At 39.5% G+C, this 20,041-nt stretch overlaps 1 protein-coding gene and 1 long non-coding RNA gene across 2 annotated transcripts in view; one reads left to right on the top strand and one right to left on the bottom strand.

The window, feature by feature from the left end:
- The window catches only part of ELOVL6 (ELOVL fatty acid elongase 6), a 153,425-nt gene that overhangs the window by 13,974 nt on the left and 119,410 nt on the right, over positions 1 to 20,041 (bottom strand). The window contains exon 3 of the mRNA XM_069095146.1: positions 35 to 186. Within this exon, the coding sequence (XP_068951247.1) occupies positions 35 to 186 (152 nt within the window). The remainder of the gene's footprint in view (positions 1 to 34; positions 187 to 20,041) is intronic.
- On the top strand, positions 7,048 to 18,331 carry LOC138166684 (uncharacterized). The gene is made up of 2 exons (XR_011169692.1): positions 7,048 to 14,852; positions 16,437 to 18,331. It is a non-coding gene; the product is annotated as an uncharacterized lncRNA (long non-coding RNA).

Consider the following 20,041-nt stretch of genomic DNA (forward strand, 5'->3'; position numbering starts at 1 on the left):
GAGAGAGAGAGAGAGAGAGAGAGAGAGAACTTACCAAGTTCAGGTGCTTTGCTTAATACAAATGCGTAAGCCCAAAATTTGCTGACAGGTCCATTGTAAAAACTCTGATCACAAACTGATTGCTTCAGGCCTTTGGTCATCAAAATGTACACCATATAAGCACCAGTTCGAAGAGCACCGAATATACTTCATAATAAAAAGAGAAAAGAAACATAGTTCTAGAATTATGATTTCCTTCTTACAATAATCATATATACCAAATCATAGCACCACTTGAAAAACCAGCCACCAATGGTGGGACCATGGTATGCGACATGCCCCAAGCCCTAGGAGGAGGATCTCAAAGTACTTCCCAAACGATTCCCAATGCTACTTCTGAAGAACACATAGAGTCTTCTGTATGTTTTGGAGGGGTCACGCATTGAAATGACAGTAGTTTCAGGACTAGACTTGAATTCAAGAGAATCTTTGACTGACTTACTAGCCAGCTACTTTGTACTTGTGGTTGGAAGCTGTCAGATGTTGCCTTTTACCCTGTAACTAAGTAACTGCTAATATTAATAGCTAGCAAGGTCAACAGTACTTTAAGACATGCCAAGCACTTTATATAAGTATTACATTTCGATCTCAATCCCTGGTCCTCCATCTCCTACTCCTGTGTCTTTGCACTGGCATGGGAAGATCCTCACGCCTGGAACGATGTCTTTGCTCACTTCTGCCTCCGAGAACCCAGAATTTCTTTTAAGTATCTTTCCCTTTATGAGGCTTCTTAATTTTGCTCAGTTGTTAGTATCTCTCCCTCGCTCTGGACAAATGATCTTATCTCTTTTTTGTATGTAACTATATATGGATTATTTTGTCTTCCTTGGCTAAAATGGAAGCTCCTTGAAGGCAAGGATTGTTTTATATGTGCCTAACAGATTCTGCCTGCTGACTGACTGATTGCTCGAGGAAAAAGAAAATATTTAGTAACATGAGTTTTCCTACTGGTGTATCTCAAAGCAGGAAAGGACTTGAGGGTTGGAAGAAGCACCTTCCGGGACTTATACACACATTCAAAGTGCATCAAGTTTTTTTGCCCAAAAAGTATGCATGCTGAAACAGTTAGCAATAGAAACCAATTTGGCTGGGGAGCTGTTGCTTCCTAAATGCTTGGAGAAATCCTCTCTGCACTTGGGGTGATGGCAGCATCTGGGTCATGCTGTGCATTGGGAGCCAGCTTGTCATCAGGCTGAGAGATGATGTGCCAAAAGGAGATGCCAGACCTTGCCCGGCTAATTAGTCCTCTTCTTGCTGCTAGAATCATTTTAAGATGTTCAAGTGAACGCTGCTACTGCTGACCACAGCAATCTGCCCAGGGAACGACATCAGTTGGGATTCTAGAACATTAAAAGCCCCAGGGAACAACTGCTGAATCGCAGAGTCAGCCAGATGGATTCCCACTTGGGGAATGAAGCTTGGTCGGGTTTTTTTTTTCCTTTTTTCTCAATTTCAGTTCTAATCAGTATATGCTCAGCTTTCTGAAGACCAAGAGGAAAGGGAATAGACATTTCTTAAATCCCTACTATGTGCCAGATCCTGTGCTAAGAGTTTTACATATATTATCTCATTTGATCCTCCAACAACCCAGACAGGTAGGTGCTATTATTATGCCCATTTTACAGATGAAGGAAACCAAGGTAGACAGAAGTTAAATCACTTGGCCAGGATCATACAGCTAGTTAAGAATCTGAGGCTGGATTTAAACTCAGGGCTTCCTGACTCCAGGTCCAGTGCTCTATTCATGGGAGTCATCTGATGCTCCTCAGTACCTCTTCTAAACCATTCTAACCTCTTAATAAAAACAGGACTCTAATCATTTTAAAACACCCTGTCCCTTAGAGATAGGAACTATACCAGTGTGTTTTTAAAATTGATATAGGGAATTCCTGAATGAGGAAAGCCCATGAAGCAGGTTGGCACCTTTTCTGTAACTAAGAGTCTTAGTGAGGAAAGCCCATGAAGCAGGTTGGCACCTTTTCTGTAACTAAGAGTCTTAGAGAGTTGCCAAGAGCCCTGAAGGACTTGTCCAGGATCACACAGCCAATATATGTCAGAGGCAACTTTTCCAGATGTTCCTGGCTTCAAGGCTAGCTTTCTATCCCATTACACCATGCAGTTTCTCATCTGTTGTTCCAGCCAGCAACAGAGTAGAGAACTGATCACTACTTATTAACTTGGAACTATAAGGAAATGGGTACCCATTGACTGGGGAAATGGCTGGTTCAATTGTGGTATATGAATATTACAGGACATTGTTATTAAAGTATAAGCATGGCAAAGATGCAATGATTACAACAAAATATAAATGAAAAGCTCACTTAATGGCAGCTGAATTATGTAGAAACTGAAAAAACAATGAAAGCTTCAGAGAAAAGATAAAGAAACCTTTCTCCTTCCCTGTAGCAGAGAAAAGAGGTCCCACTAAGACAAACAATACATGGTCAGCTGCTGTCACTCTCTTGGATGCTTTTGCTTTTCATTGTCACAAAGAAGGGTCCCATTAGATGGAGAAGGGATTTTTTGGGGGGGGAAGGGGTGTCTAAAAAGACCCTGCAAAAGACTATGTTTTACCAAAAGAAGTTATCAAGAGAAATTATTAAGAGAAATGGGAAATTCAGAGAAAAATAGGAAGGTGTGAATGAGCTGATATAGGATAAAAAAAATAGTTGTACAATATGCATGATAACCCTAATGGTTTAAAGGAAAACACCATTAAAAGACATCAGAATTCAAGAGTAAACTTATCTAATCTGGGATCCAGCGAACTCATTTATATTTTATTGTAGTCATTGTATCTTTGTGAAACACATTACCACTTCACAATGGAGAGATAGTAAATTTAAAAAGTCATAGATTTTGGTACCTGTGGTTAGTGATAGATGTTATATCAATTTATTTTGCTTAACCATTTTTTCTTTGTTATAAGAGATGTTTTTATTGCATATACTTTCATACTTAGTTGATATGCTGATTGGGTTTGCTAGACTCTTTTTCTTCCCCCTGGTTCTTTTTGCATCCTTTTTGTTATAAAGGAGGGAGAGGGATTAATATGGAAATGAAGGTGCTGGGTATGGTGATCCCTGTTACTGGGGAGAATGAGGTTGGTGGATCTCTCGATGTCAGGATTTCTGAGCTGCAACAGTCTTGTATCAATATGTTGAGCCCTTGGAAGCAGGAGAACCACCAGGCTGCCTAAGGAGGGTAAACCAGCCCAGGTCAGAGACAAAGATTAATGATTTCATGCTGAGGGTCTGACTTTTAAATGACCCTGGAGAAGAGACAGGGAGACAGTGAGTCTCAAGAAAAGAAAGAGACAGAGATAGAGATAGATAGATGGATAGATAGATAGATATGGAGATGGGGGGGGGAGAGAGAGAGAGAGAGAGAGAGAGAGAGAGAGAGAGAGAGAGAGAGAGAGACAGAGAGAGAGAGAGACAGAGAGAGAGACAGAGAGAGAGAGACAGAGAGCACAGATGTAAAAACAAAAAGATTTTCAAAATAGATACCCATTGATTTAGAAAATGGCCAAATAAATTATAGTAGGTGAACATTGCAGACTATTACAATGCTGCAAAGTGAACGAAGTAGATTTGGGAAGATAATATATAAAATGTAACTGGAAAAAGTAGCAGCAAAACAAGTGAAATTGAAAGCTGGGAAATTAACATAACCAAGCTTGGCCTCAAAGAAAAGACTGAAAAGACACATTCCTTGACACTTCTTTGCAGAGATAGGGGATCATGAGTGTGGGGCACCACATATATCATTAGACTTTTTCAATATCACAGAACCACAACATTTGAGAATTAGAAGGTACCTCAGGATCATTTAGGTCCAACCTAAGATTCTTAAATGTGAACATCCACTATTGTATATATGTTAATAAAATGTATCTTAAAAATTTTTCTTTGTTATACAGGATGGAATTACTGGTAAATGACAATGACTTGAAAATAAAAACCATCAATAAAACCTTTTCTAAAAATAAAAATAAAAGTTCTCAGCAGAAAAATAAAAGCTGGGACTACTAAAATAACTGACCTAGATAATTTAAGGCAAAAATTTGTGCCCAGGAGAGTTGACATTCAGGTCCTTATCTTAACCAGACAACTATATGTCCTTCTCTGACCTCAAGAGCAGGGCTAGGTAGTGACATTTTGTCTGTGTTAAATTCACAAAAAAAAAACACTTTAGCTTTTGCTTTCCCACTTACTGATGAATTGCCTTAGGATGCGAAAATCTGTCTCCACACTCAAAAGAAGTAGCCTTTACAGTCTCAACTGTTACAGGAAGTGTGTTGGCAGAGTTGTTGGCCCAGCCCACTGTGTAGACAGGGCTCATGCTGTTAGGAGGTTGCCGAACACCGCTCAACATTCTGTTGCTAAGGGTCCCTCGAGGGGTATGAAAACACACTGGACTGACTGTCCAGGCGGGTGAGTTGCTCAATAAGGCAGTCATCAGATTTGCATATACCACAATGTAGGGGTCTGTCCGTGGCATACACACAAACCAATCGTGGGGTGACAGGCTTTCAGAAACGGAAAGGCAAGACGCCAAGCCCTCTGCCACAGTCATGCAGATTAAATTCTGGGAGGTTAAGAAAGAATTCTGGACCCAAGTGGTACAGTTTACAGTAGTTGGTATAGAGTATAAGACTCTGAGAGATTAATTCCTAAGTTCAAATTCTCCTTTGGACACTTAACTAGCTGTGTTTTAGAATAACCAACTTAATCTCTCCCAGTCTACAAAGCCTCAAACTGTAAAAAGGAAGCTACTAACTAGTGACTACCTCACAGCAGTGTTATGATGCTCAAATGAGCTAATATATGCAATGTCGATATATGTTTATAATTACTTACACATATCTCACACACACAAATATACATGTATCTATTTGTTGTTGTTTAGTCATTTCTGACGCTTCATGACTCCATTTGGGATTTTCTTGGCAAAGAAACTAGAGTGGTTTGCCATTTCCTTCTCCAGTTCATTTAACAGATGAGGAAACTGAGACAAACAAGGTTAAGTGACTTGCCCAAGGTCACACAGCTAGTAAGTATCTGAGGCTGGATTTGAACTCAGGAAGATGAGTCTCCTTGATTCCAGGCCCAGAGCTCTATCCCATGTTATCTATTTACATTAGCTATTATTAATGGAAATGGCACTAAAGAATTTACATCACCATCTGCTTTGCTGCCACGTTCTGAGAACGCAGGCCTTTCCATATGACTTGTAGTTGAAATTCTATATGTGTTATAGTTTCCTAATATTAGAATTGTGAGCTCTTTGATAACGGAGGACTGTCACCACTTTACTATTTATATCCTTACACAGTACTTTGTATTTAATAAGTGCTTTTTTGGAGGGCAATTGGGTTTAATAAGTGCTTTTCAAAAAGATTTTTCATCATCATCATCTTCATCTTCATACTTTGAACAAAGTTGGGTTCAGAGTAAAAAGACCCAGGTTGAAATCCCCGCACTTCATTTACGACATGAGTGACTTTGGGTAAGTCATTTCATATTAGAGTTAACATTTATATAGCAGTTATAATATACCTTTATATCTTTGCTAAGCACTTCACAATTGTCATTTCATTTGATTCTACAGCAACCCTGGGAGGTAGGTTCTATTATTATCATTCCCATTTTACAGATGGGGAAACTGAGGTAAACAGTGGTTAAGTGACTTGCCCAGGATCACACAGCAAGGAAGCATCTGCGGTCAAATATGAACTCACATCTTTCTGACTCTGGGTCCAGTGCTCTCCCCACTGTACCACCTAGCTGCTAACCTCTTTGGGCCTTAGTTCCTCATTTGTAAAATAATGGGACTCACCTCTGAGGACCCTTCTGGCTCTAAATCTATAATCTTATGCTATAACCTGAATTCAAATCCATGTTCTGCCACTTATCAGCTATGTAAAGTGACAATGTTTTCAGGCCCACTGAAAACACATCGGGGGTTGGACTAGAAGACCTCTGAGGCCCATTCCTCTTCTAACACACATCCTTGCCTGGACTGCTAATGGATCTCCTTTTTTTACAATCCGCAATGGTAAAGGAGTTACTTGGATAGTAGTAGTCAGACTAAAGACAATCAAAGACCTAGGGGTGAGTGAATTTACATCGATCCGTTCTTCTAGATCTTACAAGTTGCATGGGGCTAAATATATCTGATTTTCTTTTAGCCTTATTATAGATTCAAGAATTACTGATGACAGATTAGGATTATGGAGGTTTACAGTCTTTCTGATACCTATTTGAAATTATCGTCACATATTTGAACATAAAACTCACTCTCTGCCTGGGAACAATGGGCCCATCTAGAGCAGAGGACAGTAGGATTGTTCAGCAAGATCAACAGTGCCAGCAACTGGGGCTGTGTGTCTGCTGGTTAAAGGAGTATTGTGAAGGATTTAACAGTGTTACCCCAGGTCAGTGGAGTATGACTGGGATGTATGGGGAAGAGGCATTCCTTGTATAGTCCCCCTATATCCCAACCACTTCGACTTTGCAATGAGATGACTTTTATTATAAAGTCAGGTATAATGCCCCTGTATTGTGATATTTTTGCCTGAGGGTACTTAGGAGCATAGATCAAGAGAAGGAAGTGACTTTGAAAGTTATCTAGTTCTAATGCTCTCATTTTACATATGGGGAAACTGAGGCCCAGGAAAGTTAAATAATTTATTCAAAGTCAAACAGGAAGAATGCATGAGAAATGGGATCTGAACCTATGGTTCAGAATCCCTAGTTAGTATTTTTTCTACTGTACCAAGCTGCATCCTCACATATTGGGCAGGAAACATCCCTTGCTCCCAAATAAGAGCAACAATAATGGTAATAAAATGTCTATATTACATAGCTATATTATGATATGATTGTTCTGTCATTCTTGACTCTTGGTGACCCCATTGGCGGCTTTCTTGGCAATGGAGTGGTTTGGCATTTCCTTCTCCAGCTCATTTTACAGATGAGGAAACTGAGGCAAACAGGGTTAAGTGATTACCTATTGGTCACAGCTAGTCAGTCAGTGTCTGAGGTCAGATTTGAACTCAGGAAGATGAGTCTTCCTGACTCCAGGCCTGCACTCTATCCAGATAATATAGATCTAGCTAACTTTTCTAAGCATTTACCTCATTTTATTTTCAAAAACCCTGTTGGGTTATCTTATCATAAAGAAATCAACACAAAAGGTCAAGTGAATTATTGTCCAGGATCTCACAGTTAAGGTCATGGAAAAGTCGAGACCAGAAAATCATAGGGGACATTCTTTGATGTGCCCTTCTACCTGGGCAGACACAGCAAAACATAATGCAACAGAAGGTGGGTTTGAAGTCAGAGGGCCTGGGCTAAAATCCCAGCTTTGCTACTTATGACCAGTATGACCCAGGATAAGATATTACATCTTTCTGAGTCTGTCTCCTCATCTGTCAGGTAACTGAGGGAGGGATCACCCTGGACGACCTCCTCTAAATCAAAATGTACTTGTTTAAATTCCTTTCAACTCTCAAGCTCTGACCTTACTAGAATTGAGCTTATTATATATGTACCCATGGGAATACAAACTACCCATCTCAGATTGGTATTGCCTTTTTCAACATCTATATGCCTCAGTCAGTCACAAGGGCTACGTACTGAAGGGGAGAGAGATTGGGAATAAGTATATAAGTGAATTAGTTGTTTTCTATCAGTCATGTCTGACCCTTCATGACTCCATTTGGGGTTTTCTTGGCAAAGATACTGGAGTGGTTTGCCATCTCCTTTCTCCAGCTCATCTTACAAATGGGGAAACCGAGGCAAACAGGTTGAAGTGACTTGCCCAGGGTCACACAGCTAGTGAGTGTCTGAGGCCAGATGTGAATTCAGGAAGATGAGTATTTCTGACTCCAGGCCTGGTACTCTGCACCACTTAGCTGCCCATAAAAGGGAATAAACAAATATAAATGTTCCCTTCTTTTTCTGCCCTTAGCACAGTGCTTGGAATACAGTAGGTATACAAGTCTGAATGGATTTTTCTCAGTTAACTGCTTTACTGTTTTATAGATTTAAGCATTCCTTGTTCTAAATAAATTTAATATACAGTATTTTTAGAACAATGAAGTATGAAACATTCATTTTATATAAGAAACAGATTTAAAGTTAAGGAATTTTCCAAGTGGGAGCAAAATATCTTACTTAATTGCTTTTGTAGTAAAACATTAAAGTAAATAACCAAACAGAAGGAAAAGTCAGGGATCAAAACTCTGGGAATCACATATGGAGTCTGGGGGATCAGGTGTAAGAGAAATTTCCTTTTCCTCTGGAAGGTACAGAAAGGTACCTGATGGTGATGGGAAGATTCCTGAGTGGGGAAAAGCCACATGGCAGAGGGGGGTAGGGAGGTAGGGGGGGTGGCAAAGTCTGCAAAGGGAAAGTAGGCTGCTGGGGGACTGGCCTTAGCCACAGGCCATAAATACTACTGATGTTACAAAGCAAGCCCACCACTGGATGGGTGACCTCTGTTCCTTTGTCAATAAGAAACTTTCAGCTTAGTCTGCTGTGGTTAGTTTTCTTTTTGTGAAGAAACATTTCTGAATGACTGTGAAAGTAAATGAGAAAATATTCATTCATCAAATCAAATAAGTATTTAGTATTTAGGAAGTAGTAGGTGTTTTCAAGCATTGTGACAAGAACCAGGGGACATACACAATTTACCCAAGATCATCCCACCCCCTCATGAGCTAATTAGCCTAGTGAACACGATTCACTTTATACAACTTTGCTGAGACAGAGTGAGGGATCTCTCTATCAGCTATTATATATCACCGCCATCAGCATATTAATGGTTCTCCAAAGTATCACTGCACACAGTGATTATGCTCTATCAAGACTGTTGTACTAAGGCAATCCTTCCTAGGCCCATATTTTTCTTATGTTTCTCCCTATGATGGATACTTCATATTTTTCACCTGTGAGTTGGACCACTGACCTTACTCGGATCCCTAAATCTGTCCTTTAAAGCCAAATGCACTTGTTCAAATCCTACCATACATGTGGGCCTTCCTATTTGACTTGGGGAAAAAAACAATGGTTCTCTCAATCTCTAGGATAGGAACATTTAAAGGTAATGAGTGCGTGTAACATAGGGAATGAAACAAACACTGAATTTTGCTTACTAAGTCTAGCCAGCTGAAATATTTCACAGAAAGCTTTGATTAGATTACAAGGGATTTATTACTAGTGCATGGAAATACAGTGGTGCCAAACTTATAGGCTATTAGGACACACAATTCTTACCTGTTACCCAGAGATCGATGGGATCAGGGCTAAGGAGTTTTCACTAAAAATATGTCTTGACTCCTATGGCTGCTGTTTAACTATGGAGAAGACTTAGAACCTTGGAATGCCTCTGCTATCCACACGGGATCAATTCAGTTTAACAAATGTTTGCTGATTTGACTTAAATTCCAGGGATGGCAATAGAGGATGGATTACCTTTTGTGAGTATTTGGACATTGGTTTAGTGACCAATTGGGAAGCCCTTCTGGAAAGGTGAAGGGTCAAAGTTTCATTCAAAGCCTATGGCAATGTAAGCACTATGTTTTAATGGCCATATCCTGTACCTACAATATTACTTCTTACCATAAGAAACAGAAAGAATGTTGTAATCAAATAAAAGTAACAATATTAATCTATTAATGCTATATCTGAATTATTATGCCTATGGTCTATATAATATAAACTATATTATATATAATCTGTAATTAGAAAGGTGGTCTCATAAATAATTATATTACATTTATATAACGAAAAAGTGACTTTTTTCTCCCCTCTTTGTTCATTCCTCATTTATCTATAGATCATTAAAAAAATAATGAATTTCCTTTTTTGACACAGCCAACAAACCTAAATAAGCATATAAATAAAACACCACCAATGTGTTTCTCTCCTTTCCCCATATCCCTAATAAGAAAAAGCAATTATAAACTGGTGGTACATGTAATCTTACACTTGTGTAATTTAAAAAAATTGCTTTAAAAAAAATAGCAATGGGTTTTATCTTTAACACCCACGACTACATCTGACTTGAGTTCTGTTTAACGGTGTGTTGACTTACATATTTGTAGTCATTTTGGACACTGGCCTTTGGACTCTGCTTTTGCCACTGGGCTTTCCTTTATGCTAGGGCATGGATATTGATGATTTCTTTGATGCTTCTCAGACATACATATTCAACGGATAAAAATCTTGATCTGACTGTCCAAAGTCTGGGAACAAGACTCTGGTTGGCCCATCGGGATCACCATTTTCCCAGGGAAGGAGGGAGGTACAGTAAGGAGACTTAAGTAGGGTTAAATGTGTGGGGGGGTGGCAGAGAATTACGACCCCTGGTCAAGGAATATGGAATGAAATGGAGAGAAGAAATAGGGATAAGGCTCCATGGAAGCTGGGCATTTTGTAGACTGGGGAGCATGGATGAGAGCCTAGGGAAAGATCTCTTAGCTTTGGGGTAGAAAGAACTGATTTATATACGCACATGTTATCTTCCCCAATCAAACATAAGCTCTTTGAGGGCAGACACTTTTATTTTTATCTTTGTATCCTCAGTGAGTGTTTGTTGAATTATTTGTTGAACAATATATGTTGAATTGATTCAACAAATTTGAAGCTGCCTTCAAATATTTGAATGGCTGCCCCATGGAAAAAGAATTTAGACTTGCTCTGAGCTATGAGCAGTGACAGGAAGTACTTTCTAATGATTAAAAACGGAGATTACATGGAGTAGAATTGACTACCTACTTAGTGAACAGGAAAAGCTGTTGTCACTGGATGTTACAGGCAAGGCCAGATAACCATTTGCTGGGAGTGCTGCAGCGGATTCACACTCTGGCTAAGGTTCTAGTAGCAGAAATGTTAGTTTTAGATTGATAATGATAAATGGTGTTTATATTTATTTACAGATGAGGAATCATCTGTAAAATGAGTTGGAGAAAGAAATGGCAAACCACTCCAGTATCTTTGCCAAGAAAACCACAAAGAGGATCATGAAGAATCGGGACTGAAAGCACTGAACAGCAACAAATCTCTGAGGTCCCTTTTAGTGTAAAGGTTCTGCTATCCTACAAAACTCAATTAACACACACAGTCCCTGCCCTGTTCCAGATAATCACATAGGTGGGGCTTACTTGGTTAAGGGCTGTACAGGAGATCCCAGCCAGACAAAAGGGTGACAAAGACCAGGGAAGGCCCAAAGAGAAGGGAGCAGAACAGAAGCAGGGGGATGTTCGAGAAGTTAGCAATACTTTGAAGGTTACAAAGACAGAAGGAACTTGTTGGATTGGGGATAAGAGGCACAGAAAACTGTACCACCAACAGTTTCCTGACAACTCAAGCTCCTTAAGCTAGGGCCACCCAAGACAAATCACTTTACCACACTCAGCCTTAGAGGGCCAGTCCTGACTTTCAGTGAAAAATGCAGCAACGTTTCCCATGAGAAATCTCTGGTGGGTCTACATCATGAAGTAGTTCCAACGGAAGCTCTAGGGAAATCATCAGAGTTGACTGGATCTCAGACTTCTAAATTCTCCAGAATTAGAGAGCTGCTCAAACTCCTTGGTATGCCCAAATTGCTTGACAATCTTCTCCTTATTTTATTTTTTTCTTTTCGGAGGGGGGAAGGTAGGGCAATTGGGGTTAAGTGGCTTCCACATGGTCACATGGCTAGTTTTGTGTTAAATGTCTGGGGCCAGATTTGAACTCAGTTCCTCCTGACTCCAGGGTTAGCGCTCTATTCACTGTGCCACCTAGCTGTCCCTCCCTTATTTTTTAAAATTAGTCTTCTAACACAGTTAAAAAAAAAACAACCTAATAGTAATAATAGATTATGTAATGTAAGCATCATATACATATGTATGCACACACATATACATTTATTCTTTAAAAGTTGTAAAGTATCTTCTTCCCAATATTCTTTTGAGGTATAAGTAAGCTACCCATTTTTAAGGTAAACTGAGGCTCTGTGGGGAGTGATTTTTGCTCATAGCCACACAGTGAGTAAATGCTGGGGTCAGGATTTGAACCCAAATTTCTTGATCCCAAGTCTGGCACTCTTTCTCCTCCTCCCCACTAAAGTCTCTTATAGTCTATTACATCTTATGCGATCCGGGAAGATTAAACAAACAATGAATCAGCAAAAACGTTTTTCACTGAGGTTAAACATTAAGTATAGTTATTCTGGCAAAGAGCCTCATTAGGGACGAAGAGAGAGGTTTGAGAAATCTAGCTAGTGCGTTATAAAGACATGAAGACTTTGGGGTATTGTAATTATAGGTATCATTATCATACATTTTCTGATCTTTCTCCCATATTGCCTCCCAGACCTAAAGGTGTTATGGGCCACTTCTCATCTGTTTTAATGTATTCAGGGAACAATCTTTCCCTTTCACTCTGAAAACTGTCAGTATCCAGGACAAAGACTCAGCTGGTCAGGTTTTCTTATCCTAAAGATGAATGTGGCCTTTCCCAGGTTTTGACAGGGTTTAGAAGTTTTTGCTGAGGTTGGACTGATTGTTAAAAGGCACCCTGACTTAATCCACTAACAACTTCTGATTATGTAATGTAAGCATCATAAAATAATTTCCTTAGGCAATTCATGAAAGTTGTCTGCACCTTTTCCCTTTCACAGGAAGTAGAAGGGGTCTAGGCCATTGTTCTCCATTTTATAATTGGGGAAACAGAGGCCCCGGAGGGTTAAAGGACTTAATCGAAGTAAGTATTAAATTGTCAGAAGCAGAATTTGAACCTAGATTTTCTAGTCCCAGAACCAGAACTCCTTCTACCATATTATTGTTTCCACGGTTTTCTTTCTTTTTTGTCATTTTTTTCCAAAGAGATTAAGAGCCTTAGATCCTCAATTTTTAAAAAATGACGTAATAAACTAATTAAAAAATAATCTAAGACTGGTCATAAGATCACTGGAAGCGATGTTACAGGCTACCTACTCCAACTCTTTCCATTTAACAGATGAGGAAAGGAGGCCACAGGGGTTAAGCTATTCAATGGCAAACACCTAGATTTACAACCAGGTCAGCTGACTCCAAACTTGGTGCTCTTTCCTGTTGGAATGCACATTGAATTAATTTAAAATCTATCATATTCCAACTATATTAGACCTTCTATTCCCTCAAAGTGTGCCACACTGGGTATGTAACATTGTTGAACTCTCAGAATCAGTATTCTGGTCATTTTCTTTTAGTCATTTTCTGTGAATGATGTTGAAGAAATAACAAGATTTGGCAATGTACTAGATTTCAGTGAGAGTGAGACGCTGAGATGGCACCTGGGTGACTGGGTGATGGTGGTACCACTCTTGGCACTAACAGGGAAGTTCCAAAGACAGAAGGGTTTAGGGAGTAATTTAGTGAAAATAAACTGGTCTGGTACTGGTTGAAAAACAGAAGTTTTATCATTAGGACAGATTAGGAACCCAAGATTCAGAAGCAAATGAACATAGCAGCATAGTATTTTAGAAAACTAAAGACCCCAACAGTTGGGGTAAGGATTTGATATTCAACAAAATTATTGGAAAAACTGCAAAATAGATGGGCAGAAATTAGATTTAAGCTAATATTTCACATCATATATGAAATCTCCCAATTAATACATTACCTAGATATAAAAGGTCACAATCTAAACAAATTAAAAGATCAGGGAAGCAGATACCTTTCACAACAATGGGATACGGGAAAGAGTTCTTGTTCAAAAGAGGGATAGAGGAACTCACAATTTCGAATATATAAACTTGAATAGCTTTGACCCAAGAAAAATCAATGTGGCTAAAATTAGAAGGAAAACTGTCATTTGGGCAAAACTTTTGGTAGCAAGTTTTGTAGCAAGTCTGATATTACACACACACACACACACAACTGATTAAAATATATAAAAACAAGAGTCATTCTCCCAAAGATAAATGATCCAAGGATATGAAAGACAGTTCTCAAAAAAAAGGGGCTATCACCAACTATATAACAATGCTTTTAATCATTAATTATAAAAAAAATCCAACTCTGAGTTTCCAGCTCACACCCATGAGATGCACAAAGATGATAAAAATGAAGGTTGTTTGAGGACACGTGGGAGGAAGAACACACCAATGCATATTGGTTGGAGCTATGAACTGGTGCTACCATTCTAGAAAGGAATTTAGAACTATAACCCCAAAGTCATAAAACTGTGCACTCCTTTGGGCCCAACAATACCAGTCACTTGCCCAGGGTCACAGTAGTTGGTAGCGCACAGCATAGCCAGGATTTTATGTTTTAAAATCCAGTTTTTTGTTCACTATGTCATGCGGTAATCCTGACCAGACTGATTTGTTCTTTTTTATAATTTTTTTCTTTTAGTTTTCTAATTTTATTTTATTGTTCTGAACTTTTTTTTTTTTTTTGCTTTTTGGAGGGCAATTGGAGTTATGTGACTTGCCCAAGGTCCCACAGCTAGTTTTTGTGTTAAGTGTTTGAGGCCACATTTGAACTCAGGGTCCTCCTGACTCCAGGGCCGGTGTTCTATTCATTGTGCCACCTAGCCCTCCCTGTTGTTCTGAACTTTACAAATGGCAACAAACATGAACACTTCTACATACAAAGAACAGAAAAAGAGGGTTGTTAAAAAACCATGAAGCTGCAGTGCTTGGCACATTATTATTCAGTTGTGTCTGACTCTTCATGACTCCTGTTTGGGGATTTCCTTGGCAAAGATACTGGCATGGTTTGCCTTTTCCTTCTCTAGCTCATTTTACAGATGAGGAAATTAAGTGACTTGCCCAGGGTCACACAACTAGTAAGTGTCTGAAGCCAGATTTGGTCTCAGGTCCTCCTGACTTCAGGGCGAGTGTATCTATTGTGTCACCTAGCCTCCTGGCACAGTAAGCACTTAACAAATGTTTATTGACTGACTAATAAAAAACCCCCAACAATTCAATTCAGTATATCTGTTCCAAAGCTGCTTCACTTGTCTGTATATCCCTCTGAACCTCCTTTTCTTCTGTGCATCACCCCCCACCCCAGCTTGTGTTGCCTATTTTTGATGGCCTTTTCCTTACTCTTAAAATGTATGTAATACCAAGCAGTGCTAATTTTTACCCTATGTAATGGCATTAAATCAACTTCACAAGTATAAGATGTGGGAGTCATTAGTTTCTCTGAAAAAGACTCAGGGGTTTTAATTGTCTCACGTAAGCTCTGTAGTGTAACGTGGCAGGCAAAGAAGTCAGTGTTGTTTTGGATTGCTTTAAATGCACATTGGCTTCCAGGAATAAGAAGCTGACAGGTCCTCATTAGACCTTGTCTGGAGTACTGTGTTCAAATCTGGATCATCGTGGTTTAAGAAGGATGCTGATAAACTGGAAAGTATCCAGTAGAGAGTAAGGATAGTGAAGGGCTTTGAGCCATGACATATGAAGACTGGGTCATGGAACTGGGCCATGGTTAGCAGGAAGGAGAGCATGACTCCATGGGAACTACAACATGGTCTTTAAATGTTTGAAAGGCTGTCCTATGGAAGAGGGACCAGACTTGTTTTATTTGGCCCCAGATGGCAGAATCACGAGTTGGATATTGAAAAGATGTAAATTTAGGCTGGATGTAGAGAAAAATTCTTGATGATTAGAGCTGCCCCCAAATGGAACATGTTGGCTAGAGAGGTAGTAGGCTCTACCTCCTTAGAGGTCTTTAAGCTATGGCTTTCACTAGACAGACAGTCATAGTCTCTGACTCAAACTGAAGCAGGATGACTCTTTTGAATATGTCATCTGGGCGTTAGACTAAATAGTGGCCAAGGTCTCTTCCAATTCTCAAACTGAATAGATGAGATTAACAATCATATAGGGCAGCTAGGTGATAAAGTAGATAAACATTGGGCTTGGAATCAGGAAGATTCATCTTTAGGAGCTCAAATCTGTCCTCAGATACTTACTAGCTGTGTGACCCTGGGCAAGTCACTTAACCCTATTTGCCCAGTTTCCTCATCTGTCAAATGAGTTGAAGAAGGAAATGGCAAACCACCCCAGTATCCTTTTCAAGAAAATCCCAATGGGAATCACAAGGAGTTGTAAACAACTGAAAAATGAAGGAACAGAAATTATCTGCTTCTCTATATGATAAGACTTTATGTAAAATACTGTTTAGTTTCAGTATTCAGTGTTTCAGTCATGTCTGACTCCATTACCCCATTTGGGGTTTTGTATTTATAAACTCAAAGACATTTAAGGTCTTTTAGATGTAGAATGAGCAGCTAGGTGGTGCAGAGATAAAACACAGGGCCTGGAGTCAGGAGGACATGAGTTCAACTCTGGCTTCAGACACTTACTAAGTATGTGACCCTGGGCAAGATATTTAACCCTGTTTGCCTCAGTTTCTTCATCTGTCAAGTGAGCTGTAGAAGGAAATGGTAAACCACTCCAGGATCTTTTCCAAGAAATCCGAAGTGGGATCACAGAAAGTCAGAAATGAGTGACCAATAACAAAAAAACAATTTCATTAGTTCTCAAATTAGGCCAGAGGGCTGGGTCTATAGGCTTAAAGCCAGATTTATAAATGTCCACAAATACTTTCTCCCATTTTGCTCTGCTTAACGAAAAGTGAGAAGGCAGGGAATTAACCTGACTGGTTCAGCCTGTCCAGTCTACACTTTTACTCTTTGTATCTACACATATGTAGCTAAATAATTCTGAGAACAATATCAGTCTGCACTTTTGGTCAAACTCAAGAATATAAAGTATTGAGTCACTTATGGGTTTGATGTCCTACTACGTAGATGGATTTCTCTATTATATATGACTGGTCACAATGGTTCTGACAATTTTCCTTTGGTCAAGATGTTCTCTTTAGCATGTTGCCTTAAGACAAGAATCAATGGAAAATTTGAGTGGGGACAGAGAAGAATGAAATGACTGTGATATAAAAACAAAAGGCTTTAAAACTAGGGGTGTACAGGAATCAGCAACCAACTCATAAGTGATGCTATATTTTGTGGGGGTATTTATACCTTAAGTCAGTAAGCACTATAAGTTAGGGCTCCATGTATTGGTTTGTTGACTGTCTAGACTTAAGAAAAAGATGGAGAAAATGTTAATAAGGCAGACTAAACTTGAAAATGTGTCTTTCAGAAAGCCTGCTATTAAACATTTACCAACAAGCTACTGCTGAAACAAACATACACAGATATGAAACTGGTCATAGAAAATTCATTTGGGGACTTGCTCCAAGAGACTGGAATCTTCAAATGCATATTCAATCAACAAGTATGACAGAATGGAGTCCTGGGGCTTGGAATCAGAAAAATCTGGGTTCAAATTCTGCCATTTGCTATGTAACCTCGGGAAAAAAAAATGAAACTTCTCATAGGAGGCAATGTGATATAATGGAGATACCCTGGGGTGATATTCTCTCTTTCCTTGGGTAAACTGCTTTCCCCCGGTCTCAGCTTCCCTATTTGTAAAAATGAAGGAGACTTGCACGAGATGGCCTCTACAATACTTCTCAACTCTAGAATTATAATCCTATAATGCTATTTATTGGCAACATAATATTTATTCAACAGTGATTATTCAAAGGGTGTTGTGGGAATACAATAATTCAATAATTAATGAAACCCACAGTCTAGGTAGTAAGGACACAGATGTCAGACTATTTCTTTCTTTCTTTTCTTTTTCTTGGCTTTTTGAAGGGGGAAGGCAGGGCAATTAGGGTTAAGTGACTTGCCCAAGGTCAGAAGGCTAGTAAGTGTTAAGTGTTTGAGTCTGGATTTGAACTCAGGTCCTCCTGATTCCAGGGCCAGTGCTCTATTCACTGCGCCTCCTAGCCACCCCTATGTCAAACTATTCCAATACTGTATATATACTAGGTACTATGCTAGGAGAAGACAAAGCCTGGTCTTAAGACTGAACTCAATTTTACAATTGAGTTCAAAAGGCAAGAGTAACAAATGAAAGAAAATTGAACAAGAGTGGTTAAGGGCTAAATCACGCGGTCTAGTCATAGAAAGGGGGACCACTGGGGGCTAGCAGGATCAGAAAAGGCTGTGGGGTTGAGCTGGGTCTGGAAGGGTCCGGTAAGACAAGCAGAGGGCTGGGAAACGGTCATTTCAGGTGAACACACATGATTCACTCAGACATTTATTTAGACATTCAGACATAAACATTATTTAGCAGGGATGTAGAGGTACTTCCATTAGCCACTAATCCTCTTGATAAGGGAGAGTACATCTGTTTAAAGCAGATGTTCAAATATAGTGTTTTCTGGAGTGGATTGCTTGGAGGTACCCATTTGTTCCCTTAATTTGCTTGGCACTGACAGAAAGCTTAGCTCCCTTCTGTGTTCAGCTCCAAGACTATGTGTGGTGTGAAGATAGGAATTCTGTATCCATCCACCAGGTGGGCAGCTAGCTACAAGGTGCAGTGAGATCTGACTTCAAAGCTGGCCTCAGGAACTTGCTAGCTGTGTGACCCTGGGCGAGTTTCTTAACACCCTCATTTACCTCAGTTTCCCCATCTGTAAAATATAGACATATTAGAGAAGGAACAAGCAAACCACTCCAGAATCTGCCGAGAAGTTGGTCATGAAATAAAGACTGAACAGTAACAATAACAATAGTGAAAAGTTGATTTTACCCCATCAGGAAAGAAGACAAAGAAAATCTCCAAAGTGCTAGGAAATTTTTGATTAAATATAATCTCTGCTTGGCATCTAACATCCTAGACAATCTGTCCCTCTGCAGGTTTCTCATATGTTAATTATTGCACTCTATAGTCCAGGCAAAATAGCTTTATTGTTCCTTACATACCATTTCTGTTCTTAGTACAACTGGTCCCTCTAGCTTGCAGTAACAATAGCCTATTCTTTACAGAGCACTGGATTATATTACACTGATAACAACCCTGGAAGGTGGGTGTTTTTATTATCCTCATTTTTATAAAGAGATTGAGATAGAGAGAAGTGACTTGTTTAGGGTCACATAGCTAGTAAAAAGACTGGATTTGAACTCAGATCTTCCGGACTCCAGGTCCAGTGTATCAGGGTCATCTAGCCATTCACTTTCCCTTTTTGAATCCCTAGTAAAGAGTTCTTGGTGTGGAATTCCTTCTACCAAGACAGGTCAGTACTTTCTCTGCAACTCATGGTCTTAGAGCAGATACCTTGTATCTACAATCGAACAATTTTTGTGTCATGGACCCATTTGGCAGTCTGGTGAAGCCTATGGTCCCCTTCTGAGAACAATTGAATTCAATAATATGCATTGGACTATAAAGGAAATCAAAGGGTAGTGAAAATAAGATGTATTTTTTCTCATCCAAGTCCATGGGCCCCTGGAATCTCTTCCCCTCCCTTCTCTATCTATCTATCTATCTATCTATCTATCTATCTATCTATCTATCTATCTATCTATCTATCTATCTATCTATCTATCTATCTGTCTGTCTGTCTGTCTGTCTGTCTGTCTGTCTGTCTGTCTGTCTGTCTGTCTATCCCCCTGCAGAGTTAAGTTACTTATCCATGCTCACACAACAACTTTATGTCAAAGGCAAAACTTTAACCCAGGTCTTCCTGGCTCCCCTCAGCATGCTATCTTTGGGGGTCAGGGTGATGATGTTTGGGGGTATTTATTATTCTTATTCTAAATAGGAAATTTGTTTTGTGAAGGAAACTATCTATGTTTCTGCCCTTGCAAAAGAACCCAAGTAAAAGTCTACCAGAGAGGAAGTGGACCCATGCAGCAGGAACAAACAAGGCTATGGGGGTGGCAACATCAATCTCTCTCCCCTGCAGTTCAGAGGGTAACCTGACTAAGCATCACATCTTGTGTCCTAGTTCAAAGGTGTTATCAGCAAACCTGAAGCTTTATTCCCAAAGGCCTCCCTGGGTATTTGTGACTCTCTCCCTGAATTCATATTCTTTTGCAAGTGGGATAATTCACATTCAAGTACATTCTTCATTTTACAAAGTGATTTACAGTCATTT

Source organism: Petaurus breviceps, unplaced genomic scaffold, assembly GCF_028583685.1.
Source record: "Petaurus breviceps papuanus isolate PSGF00001 unplaced genomic scaffold, PetGlider_PUasm1.0 126, whole genome shotgun sequence".
In the NCBI taxonomy this organism is placed as follows: Eukaryota; Metazoa; Chordata; class Mammalia; order Diprotodontia; family Petauridae; genus Petaurus; species Petaurus breviceps.